The 11,896-nt window shown below is 35.5% G+C and overlaps 1 protein-coding gene across 3 annotated transcripts in view; it reads left to right on the forward strand.

The window, feature by feature from the left end:
* Positions 1–9,220, forward strand: part of RBBP8 (RB binding protein 8, endonuclease) — a 105,433-nt gene extending 96,213 nt beyond the window's left edge. For all 3 annotated transcript variants that reach the window (XM_045527212.1, XM_045527210.1, XM_045527211.1), the window contains exons 17-19: positions 3,345–3,441; positions 6,983–7,124; positions 8,828–9,220. In XM_045527212.1, the coding sequence (XP_045383168.1) occupies positions 3,345–3,441; positions 6,983–7,124; positions 8,828–8,925 (337 nt within the window). In that variant the 3' untranslated portion in view covers positions 8,926–9,220. The remainder of the gene's footprint in view (positions 1–3,344; positions 3,442–6,982; positions 7,125–8,827) is intronic.
* Positions 9,221–11,896: the final 2,676 nt, after the last annotated feature.

An 11,896-nucleotide genomic window follows, 5' to 3' on the forward strand; every position in this document is an offset into this window, starting at 1 on the left:
TTGCATCAGAATTGAGGGTTCTTGGGTTGAAAAAAACAAATGGGCCTGTAACTTCAGATACTAAGAGCAATTAAAACTCATCTTTTGAAGGAAAGTGCTTGCCAGCTAGAGGGGCATGTGATCCAAATACAGGCATACTTTGTTCTGTTGCACTTTGCTTTATTGCACTTCGCAGATACCGTGTTTTTTATAAGTTGAAGGTTCGTGGCAACCTTACATCTGGCAAGTCTGTCAGCTCCATTTTTTCAGCAGCATGTGCTCACTTTGTGTTTCTATATCTCTTTTTGGTAATTCTCACAATATTTAAAACTTTGTCATTATTATATCTATTATTGTGTTTTGTGATGGGTGATCTTTGATGTTACTACTGTAATTGTTTTGGGGCACCATAAACACTGCTCACATAGGACAGTGAACTTAATCACTGCTTTGTGTGTTCTGGCTGTTCCACCAACTTACCATTCCACCATCTCTCTCCCTGTCCTTGGGCCTGTCTATTTCCTGAGACACAACAGTATTGAAATTGGGCCAATTAAGAACCCTACAGTGGCCTCCAAGTGTTGAAAGGAAGAGTCATACATCTCTTACTTTAAATCAAAAGCTAGAAATGATTAAGCTTAATGAGTAAGGCACATTGAAAGCCAGGATAGGCCAAAAGCTAGATTTCTTGTATCAAACACCCAAGTTGTGAATGCAAAGGAAAAGTTATTGAAGGAAATTAAAAGTGCTACCCCAGTAAACACATGAATGATAAGAAAGTGAAGTAGATATTTTGCTGATATGGAGAAAGTTTTAGTAGTCTGGATAGATCAAATCAGCCACAACCTTCCCTTTAGCGAAACCTAATCCAGAGCAAGGCCCTAACTCTCTTCAATTGTGAGGAAGCTGCAAAAGAAAAGTTTGAAACTAGTAGAGGTTGGTTCACAAGGCTTAAGGAAAGAAGCTGTCTCTATAACATAAAGGTGAAAAGCTAAGAAGCAAGTGCTGATGTGGAAGCTGCAGCAGCAAGTTACCCAGAAGGTCTAGCTAAGATAATTGATGAAGATGGCTGCACTAAACAGCAGATCTTCAGTGCAGGTGAAACAGCCTTCTGTTGGAAGAAGATGCCATCTAAGACTTTCATAGCTAGAGAGGAGAAATCACTGCCTGGCTTTAAAGAACAAGCTGACTCTCCAACTAGGAGATAATGCAGCTGATGACTTGATGTTGAGGGCAGTGCTTATTTACCATTCTGAAAATCCTAGGGCCCTTAAGAATTATGTTAAATCTCCTCTGCCTGTACTCTATAAATGGAACAACAAAGCCTGGATGACAGCACATCTGTTTACAGCTTGTTTTGCTTTTGTTTATTTTGTTTTTTTGAGACAGGGTCTTGCTCTGTTGACCCTGCTAGAATACAGTGGCATGATCACAGCTCATTGCAACCTTGAACTCCTGAGCTCAAACAATCCTCCTTGCCTCAGCCTCCCGAGTAGCTGAGACTACAGGCGCATGCCACCACACCCAGCTGATTTTTCTATTTTTTGTGGAGACAGGGTCTTGCTCTTGGCCCACGCTAGCCTCAAACTCCTGACCTCAAGCAATCCTCCAGCGTTGGCCTCCCAAAGGGCTAAGATTACAGGTGTGAGTCACTGTGCCCAGGCTACAGCATGGTTTACCAAATATTTTAAGCTCACTATTGAGACCTAACTGCTCAGAAAAAAAGATCCTTTCAAAATGTGACTGCTCATCACCAGTGCACCTGGTCACCCAAGAGCTCTGATGAAGATGTACAAGGAGATAAATGTTTTTTTCCTGCCTGCTAACACAACATCTGTTCTGCAGCCCATGGATCAAGTATTAATTCTGACTTTCAAATCTTACTTAAGAAATACATTTTATAAGGCTGTAGCTGCCATAGATAGTGATTCTTCTGATGGATCTGGGCAAAGTAAATTGAAAACTTTCTGGAAAGCATAGTTCTTCATTTACCTATTTTGTAAGTTTGGATTTTTCTGTATTGTGCTTCTTAAAGCACAGAGTATAAGTATATTATTTTTTTTTTAATTTTGTGCTTCTTGATTGCTTTTTCTTCCCAAAGTACTCCATAGCATATTAATCCATACCTCGGTGGCTTTGACCTTTCCTAAGTTTCTAGTGGTTCTCAATAGGATCTGATTGATTTAAAGACAAGTGCAAATGATAATTATACCTAATGTTTTGAAGAACCCATAGTGGGTAGAAGCAGCAAAAGGTAATGTTTCTTTTAAACAAAATGGCAAATGGATACAAACAGATAAATCTGTTCTTTGGGCAAGTAGCTTAGCCCTGAAATCTAGGTTCTTATTACTGGAAAACAGAGGCAGTATTCTTTTTCATGGCTATATTATATATTACCAATTCCTGAGTTTAATAGTAGACTATTCATTTTTAAGTAGGTATTACACTTTACCTTGTTACCTCTCGTTATTTTCAGCCAGTCAGAGGAAGAAATAGGAAGTAATAGTTATCTTTTGATATAATCTCATTTGTTTGTTTGTGCTTTTGTTGCCTGTGTTTTCGAGGTCTTATTCATAAAATCTTTTCCTAGACCAATGTCCTGAAACATTTCCCCTATGTTTTCTTCTCGTAGTTTTATAGTTTTAGGCCTTTTGTTTAGGTCTTTGATCCATTTTGAGTTGATTTTTATGTAAGGTGAGAGATGGGAGTTTGGTTTCATTCTTCTGCATATGAATATCCAGTTTTCCCAACACCATTCATTAACGAGACTGGCTTTTCCTCAGTGAATGTACTTGGCGTCATCAAAACTCATTTGGCTGTAGAAGCATGGATTAATTTCTGAGTTCTCTATTCTATTCCATTGGTCTGTGCATCTGTTTTTATGCCAGTACCATGCTATTTGGGTTACTATAGCTTTGTAATATATTTTGAAGTCTGATAGTGTGATACCTTTGTTTTTTTTGCTCAGGATTGCTTTTGTTACTTGGGGTGTTTTGTAGTCCATGTGAATTTTAGGATTGTTTTTCTGTTTCTGTAAAGAATGTCTTTGGTATTTTGATAAGGATCACATTGACTCTAGGATCCTCTGTAGATTACTTTGGGTGCTAAGTAGTTATCTTTTTCAGTAAAAAAAAAAATATACCCATAAAAATACTTGGCATATATTAAGCATTTAATAAGTATTTGAAGAAATGCTTGTTTTTCTAACATACTGAATAAGCATCTCAAATAAAATAAATGACTGTTTGGGGGTTATTTCTCCTCTGAACTCTAACCTTTGTTAATTTAAACTCTAAACCAAAGATCTTTTATAGTAACAAATAGACAAATAGTTAATTTTAAATTTAATTCATTTTTTTCCCCAGAGAGACTAGCTTACAAAATTTTCCTCATATTGAGGTGGTTCGGAAAAAAGAAGAGAGAAGAAAATTGCTTGGGCACACATGTAAGGAATGTGAAATTGTAAGTACTAATGTAGATACTGTCCAGTTGGTTTTTTTTTTATAAGTATGGCTTTATAGATTGTAAATGCATGACTTAACACATTAACTGCCATGAAAGTTGTATTTAACTCACACTAGTTTTAAGCCCAGGGCCTCGTGATGCATATGTAACTCACACCTCTCTTCACCTTGGGAGCCATGTGAACTATTTTCAGGTTGCATATAACTCACGCACAGAAAACAACAATAAAAAAATAACATTTTTCTTTAAATTAGAAATGATCCTTTTGGTTTTGAAGTTTTTATTCTGTTTTCGTAATAAAACACCATGGCCCCAAGGAAAAATTTTTTCTTTCTAGTGTGGCAGTCAATGTGTTAAAAATCACAGATACAAACCATATTTGTTTTAGAAATCTTGTTTGAGCCGGGAATAACAGAAGAAATAAAGAGTATACTTGCTATGTCCTGAGAGAAATAAATAGATGAAAATGAAAGCCCTCAGTTGCTCTTAGATTAAGTGAATCTGGAGCATAAGCCCTAGTTCTTATGACCAGTTTAAGACATTTGTAATGTTTTTATTTTCTATATTTATTTGCATTAATTTTCCCCTTTATATTATAGCAAAGGTTCCTGTACATATGGTATTTTGGAAAACTTTGACATTTCAATAGGAAACTTTACTGTAACATTTATTCTTTTCACCAGCACTCTCAGGAAATTAAGTATACTCATAATTGTTTTTTTTAAGTAATTGGTACCACCATAAGCTTCCCCCCCCCCACACACACACAATTTTCTTCCTACCTACTGGAGATTACCAAAATCTGAGGACACTCAGGTCCCTAATATAAAATGGCATGGTATTTGCATATACCTATGCACACTCTCATATAATTTTAAATTATCTCTAGATTACTTATATACCTAGTGCAATGCAAATGCTATATAAATAAACTATATTGCTTAGGGAATAATGGTAAGAAAAAAGTCTGTATATATTTAGTACAGATGCAGTTTTTTTCCTGAATATTTTTGATTCACAGTTGATTGAATCCATGGATGTGGAAACCACAAATACAGAGGACCACTGTACTAATCGTCCTATTACTAAATAGTCCCAGGCAGGTTCTGTGTTTTCTTAAAACATGCTGTTTTTACTTTTTTCCTTGTTATCCATTAGCTGTCAGATGCCTGCCTTCAGCAATTTATTTCCCCTTTTAAATTTTTTTTAACAACTATGGGCTAGAAAATTTGAGAACCAAGCACATAAAATTTACATGGGAAAATATAGATAGATTGCAATATAGGTAAGCATTTGGTGAAAATATGCTCTCATACACTAACAATGGGAATATAAATTGGGATCACTATTTTGAAAAGCACTTTGGCAATATAAGCAAAACTGCCCATGTCATGAATTTTCATAAAACAAATTAAATATATCATGATTTCTTATCTAAAGAATATGGTCTATACTAAGTAAATCTCCAGTTTTTAGTTATAACCATAACTCTGTGATCTAGAGCTAATCCTGCTGGTTAGAAAAAAGCTTTTGTGCTAGAAACACTGTTAAAGTTGCTTTTCTTCTCAGTAGTCACTTCCTGTGCTGTTTTCCGATCTCTGAAAACCATTGTTTTATACATTTTCGATTTTCTAGTTGTTTAAGGTAGGAGTGTGAATCTGTTCCCTGTTACTCCATCATAACCAGAAGTGAGAAAGTGCCAGTTCCATCTACTTAAATACTATCTATGTGCTTGCAGTTCCTAAATTTATCCCACTGCCTGTTCCACATGTGGAATGTATAAGACACATATGGGTGTGTGATGGTGATCTCAAATTTGACATGTCTAGAAGCAAACATACAATTTCTGCCTTCAATTCCAGGATCTCACTGCTGAGTCTATTATATATCCAGAGATCTTGTAGTTATCTGCTACTTTTTTCTTTCACATCTCAAAAACTGATCTATCAACAAATCCAACTGATTCTACGCTAAAAATGTATCCCATTTCCATCCACTTATTATCACCACCACTAATGTCCTGGACCAAGATACCATTTTATCTTGTCTGGACTACTGTAGTAACTTCTAAGCGCTCTCTTCGTCTTTTTTTAAAAATACATATAAACTCTATTTTTTAGAACAGTTGTAGGTTCACAGCAAAATTGAGCAGAAAGTACAGAGAGTTCCCATATACCCCATCCCCATTCTCCTTTTTTTTTTTTTCATTCTTGTCTCTGCACAATGTACTTTCAACACAGCCATGAATGGTCTTTTTTTTTTCTAATTATCTTTTTAGAATAAAAGTTAAATCATGTCACTCCTCTGCCCAAAACCCTTTAGCGTCTTTCCGTCTCACCAAGAAACAGAATCCAAAGTCCTTGTCCAGGACAAGCTCTGACCCCCCACTTCATCTCTGACTTCATATTCTGCCACTCTCCACTTGCTTGCTGTGTTACAGCTGCACTAACCTACTGTCATTTCTCAAGTATATTTTAATTTGGTGGCAGTGTTTTTTTATGTGTGTGTGTGTGTTTTTTTTTTTATCTCCCCTCAGTTAACCATGATTCTCTAAGGTCATCCCATCCCAAAGCCCAGACTAAGGTAACAAAGGCTTATACTTAGGGCAATAAAAATAATGAAAAAGATACCCAAAAAAAGTCGTTTCAGAGATCCTCTAAAGCCTTTAATCTTTGTGAAATAAAAATGTATTAAAAGCCTTTTCTTCAAACTTAAATTCTAGTCCTAAGTCTGTTACTTTCAATGGGTGATATCTTTGGCAAACTATCACTTTGACTTTCCATTTCTCAAGTGTAAAATGAAGGAATTGGCTGGATTATGTGGTCATGTCATGTATGTTCTATTAAACTTTAAACTGCTGGCTTGTTTTCTTTAGGTCTAGAGCTTGAAGTCCTGTATAGTCTTTACACATAAGTTTTATCTTTGTTTGCATAAAGTTCAAGGTCTTTATGATCACAGTTGCAAAAAATGGTATGTCTTTGATCCTAATTGAAAAGTGTGTCCTAAAGGGGAAATTCATGAAGCCTACAACTTTCAAATCTAAATTGTTATTTTAAAAAACTAAGGTAGGAAAAATTACTTTGAAATACACGTTATATTCAGATAACAATTGAGAAACATGTAGACCTCTGAATTTTTGTTACTGATCTAGCAAAGATGCGTTAGTTTGTAGCAGTAACTATGCAGTCAACTATGTTACTCGGCATGCTGTAAAGTTCAGATGGCTTCTTTTTTTCTTAGCCAGACTTTATTGATGAAGGAAGCAGTATATTGATTTATACTGTGATACGGCTCTTTTTCTCATCAGTAAAGCAAACATTTCACAGACCAGCATCTCAGCACTGATTACTGTTATCAAAAAATTAATACTGTCTGTGAGTATTATTAATAATCACTAATATTATCAGTGAGTTTTAAGTTTCCTTAGAATGCTGAATATTTTAGTAAATGGCTTTTTTCACTTCTAGTGTATACTCAATAAGCATAACGCTCCAGTTATTATTCCTAAGTGTAAGAACTAACCAGTTTATATTATTAGTATTATGCAGATATGCCAGCAGAAGAAAGAGAAAAGAAGTTGGCTTCCTGTTCGAGACACCGATTCCGCTACATTCCACCCAACACACCAGAGAATTTTTGGGAAGTTGGTTTTCCTTCCACTCAGACTTGTATGGAAAGAGGTGAGAGTATAGATTGTAACATTTTAGAATTATTTCTGTAATGCTGTATGTACCCAAGTCTGAACATTAACGTTTTTCTCCATGGTTCTCTTTACCTTCTCCTGCAAGTTGGGTGCTAGTTTTGTGACATAAAAACAATCCTAAAGATAAAAGGCTTACCTTCAACTCTTTAATGATTTAATTGGGATCAGAGATTATAAAAAGAGAGCATCTTTTTCAATCTGTGAATTTTGTATTTTAAAATCTTACTTACCCAGAATATTGGATGTTTATAAATGCTTTCTGAATAAAAAGGATATTTGTTAAACTGTTAACATGCTACTAGCTCCTTCACATATGGCACTTACAGTTAATATAATATGAGAAGCTATGCAGCTTTAAAGCTGTTAATAAAAGGGCATGAGTAGTGATTTTTGTTTTCACTATCTTATCGGCATTATTACTCACCAGCAGTATAAAACAGATATAATATTCACGTTGAATATATACAGTTTATTATATACCAAGTGTACCTCAATGAAGCTATTTAGAAAAAAGCTATAAGAAATAAAGTATATTAGCTAAACACAGGCACTTATCAGAACTCTTTAGTATTGTTTTCTGTTTTTCCCATGTTCTAAAGACCACCCAGTTACAGGCTAAGTCTTATCTTGTGGTTTAAAATACTGAGTTTTATGAAAATGTGATGTGTCTTCTGAGACGTGACTAGAAAATACAGTAGGGTTCAGAATATTTATAATTCAACTTTTAGGTTCATGACCGAGTTAATTAATTATTAATAGTAGCCTTCAAGTCTTAGGCCTGTATTTGTAAGTTATAGATAAACACCTAAAATTTTTACCCACAAGAAGATATACTAGCATTGAATAAATATCAAATGATAAAATTATGATGTAGAATTTCAGTTTAGCCTTACCATCTTCTAGGGCTTATTCTCAGGTAAAAGTTCTGATGGTCTAGCTGTATGAGTGACAATGGGGGGGAGGGAACTTCCTCACTTTTAAAGACACTCCAGATATTTAAGTGTAAGATAGTTTTTCCAAAAGATGCAAAGTCTCTGACAGCTCTCACCATATTTCCATTTTCTCCATTGATAAGACAGATTAAATCCCCTTTGACATATCATCTCTGGTCATCAAGTAGAATCAGACAGTCTGCATAGGGCCTGTGTTTGCACCCCTAATATACCCTAGGAGTATGATAGAGTACAGTCTTCCCCTGAAAATTACGTGATTGGAAACACCTTAGGAAATGTAATAGTCTGAAGAGTATAGAGGTATGTCATCTAAAGAAATAGCGAATGTAAAAAGTCTTTTTGATAAGCACCTGAAATTTATCATAATAGCAGACTTGGGAAAGGTCCTAGCTCTTCTGCTTCTAGCTTTATGAACGTTGAGTGAGTTATTTAACTTCCCTGGGTCTCTATTCACCTCATCTCTGAGGTGAAGCTACTTGGAAGCTACTTCCAAGGAATGTGGGAGTTTCCGGGATAATTTATACAAAGCATTTGATAAAAGTTTGCTACTATTGTTAGTACAAATGCAGAAACTAATGCTAAGTGAAATCATTCATCACCATCACATAGCTAATCAGAAGAATCATGTAAACTTATAAGGCATTAAATAAGATAAGTTTACTGAATATATGCTAAAAGAAATATGTGTTGCAAATATAGTCTTCTAAATTTATTATTTGTTTTTAAGGTTACATTAAGGAAGATCTTGATCCTTGTCCTCGTCCAAAAAGACGGCAGCCTTACAACGCAATGTTTTCTCCAAAAGGCAAGGAGCAGAAGACATAGATGTTGAAGCAAAAGCAGAAGGAGAGAGAACAGTTTTTTCCTTTTTAGTTATTTATAGTTAAAGTTGGTATTAAACACTGATTTCTTGATCTTCTGTAAATTGATCTATAAATCAGTTTTCTATTGAAAATGTTTCTAAATGTTATTTACTCACCACACAACTATTTAAGCTGTGGATATGTGTGATATTTTCTTGCTTTTGCACCTTTAAAACAATAAGGTGCCTTCATTTTGCACTCTAACTTAAGAGTTGTGTATTTACTTTATTTGGTGATACCTAATACAGTTTTGAAAATATGATAGTTGTTGTCTGTGATTTGTTGCCTTTCAGATCTTTTCTTTTTACTTCATCTTCCCTTGATATTTACATTCAGCAGTGACTTCTTGTTAATCATTACAGATTTTTATTCTCTTAATCAGTTGCTTTTCTGCAAGTCCTAGGTCCGGGAGTAGTGGCTTACGCCTGTAATCCTAGCACTCTGGGAGGCTAAGGCAGGAGGATCTCTTGAGCTCAGGAGTTCGAGACCAGCCTGAGCAAGAGCGAGACCCCGTCTCTACTAAAAATAGAAGGAAATTATCTGTACAACTAAAAATATATATGGAAAAAAATTAGTCAGGCATAGTGGTGCATGCCTGTAGTCCCAGCTACTCAGGAGGCTGAAGTAGGAGGATTGCTTAAGCCCAGGAGTTTGAGGTTGCTGTGAGCTAGGCTGATGCCACAGCACTCTAGCCTGGGCAACAGAGCAAGACTCTGTCTCAAAAAAAAAAAAAAAAAATCAGTTGCTCTTCTACAGATCATAGTAGTGTCTAGCATTGAAGTCTCTCTAAAAAAGGAAAGAGACTAAATCTTAATAGTTCTTTTAACTCTTCAGCTTCTTACTTTTGTTGATTTGAAATGAGGTACTACACTGTTGTAAATTCCCTTCAAGGAGACCGTAAATATCAGCCTTTTTTCCTTTCCCACATACTGTATATTGACATGATCTCATCTGATCATAATTTTCTAGCCCTTCACATGTTCTCTTTTCATCGTACTTTTTTCTGTTGCAGTTTTCAAGTTGAATTTGTTGAGTTTTCTGCCCATGTGTTCAAGTTCAGTTGGATTGACAAATGTTATGAACTTCCAATTTGGCTTCAAAAGAGATTTATTTCTCTATTTAGCAACTTTCTATTCCGTTAGGACCAGTGTATGAGTCATTAAGATGATTGACCACATCTGTGTCACCTTTTCGAGTGGCATTAGTGTGTTTTTTTAATCCACATCTCAACAGAATTACAAGAGACACTGAATAGAATGCCTCACTAAAACCTAAATAACCTTATAAATATAATCTTTACTTCTCAGAGTTCCTAAAATCTTCTTGCTTATTCTGGTCTTCCTTGTTGACCAAGGTTCTTGTGTGAATAAATGGCATCAGTTTGTGTTCTCACAGATAGGATAGGAAACAAAATTACCTATAAGGTTATCTACTGTATGTCAGATCACTTATGTACATTGTTTGGCTCTGAATATGATTCTGATTTTTTATAACCCTATCAGCTTCTATTTAGCACTTTTCTTCCCTTCCCAAATTGTTTGTGTTTGATTTTTATTCTCTGCTGGCAGTCAGCTAATCACCCAGAAATAATAGCAACCATTTTTTAGTCCCTTGCTATATGTCAGGAACTCTTCACATAGATGTTTCTCTTCCAATCTTTGAATAATCCTGTGAATTTATATATGACTTAATAACGTTAAGCTACAAAAAAATGAATCCAAAAAACAGCAGATTAAGCAATAAATGACTGGGCTTGTTTTCCTCACCTTAAAAAGTCTAGAGGTCAGCAGTCCAAGGCCGCTAGTGTGGCTCCATATGCCCTCAGGGACCAGATTTCTCCTAGTTTACTGCTCTTCCATGCTTTGTATTTGGTGTTCATCCTTGTGTCTATAAAATAGCTGTGCCGTCTCTAACATCATGTCCACATCTTGCACAAGAAGAAAGGAAAAGAAAAAAGCACATGCCATTTGTTTTTCTCCCCTTTTAAAAAGTTTTCCAGAAATTCCTCTCCAATGACTGTCCCTACTTCTTAGTGGCCAGAATTGTCACATGGCTACCTCTAATAATTAGGGATGAAATTAGAACCATGATTGCCATTCCAGAATCAGAGCTCATATCCACTATAATATAGTACTTCTAAAGGCCAGGAGTTTGAGAGACACCTGAGTTTGAACAGGGCACCACAGGATGTGTGCTTAAAGCTATATACCTCCAGTAGATTTTGCTTTTTAAAAGACAGCCTAAGCAGAGAAAAAAAAGAGTTTGTCTGCCTGATGGTAGCTTGATAGCTATCCAAGCCATTCGTAACTAGCATTTTTCATTTTCTGTTCAATCACCCTGTGAGGTTAGAGGCACTGAGGTCTCTCCTTTTTATCTGCTGTGGACCAGCTCTACCTTTCAATGGAGTGATGAAATAGGTACTTTTTTAAAAACACTTGCGCTACAAGGATGCATTTAAATGCAAAGCGGCTGTTCATAACACAGTGCCCTCAAACTTCTTTAAAAGGATAATGTATATCAAAGGGCTTTATACATTTGTAAAGCATTTGTATAATACACATGTTAGATAATATTTTCATACAAATATATGTCATTCACTGATTATATATAGTTATATGTAATTTCAGGTTGCCTACAAGCTTCTTAAATTGAAGACTTCTGATTTAAACTTTGGAAACATGCGGAACCCTGTATGTCAGCGAGTAACATTTGAGTAACACATTTCCTGCCTTTGATTAACAAGTATTCTGATTAAACCATTTGAAACCTAAGATTTTCAGTGCAACAGTTTGAATGAGTTAATCCTGGGTACCCAAATGTATGTAGAAAACATACATTTTTCTACAGAAAAGCCAAATGAAGCAGAATAATATTCCCTAAAACCTTTCATACAATGCAAACTTTCCTAAGCCCAACTGGGAAGGCCACTGCTG

The sequence above is a fragment of the Lemur catta genome, chromosome 16 (genome assembly GCF_020740605.2).
Source record: "Lemur catta isolate mLemCat1 chromosome 16, mLemCat1.pri, whole genome shotgun sequence".
Lineage (NCBI taxonomy): Eukaryota > Metazoa > Chordata > Mammalia > Primates > Lemuridae > Lemur > Lemur catta.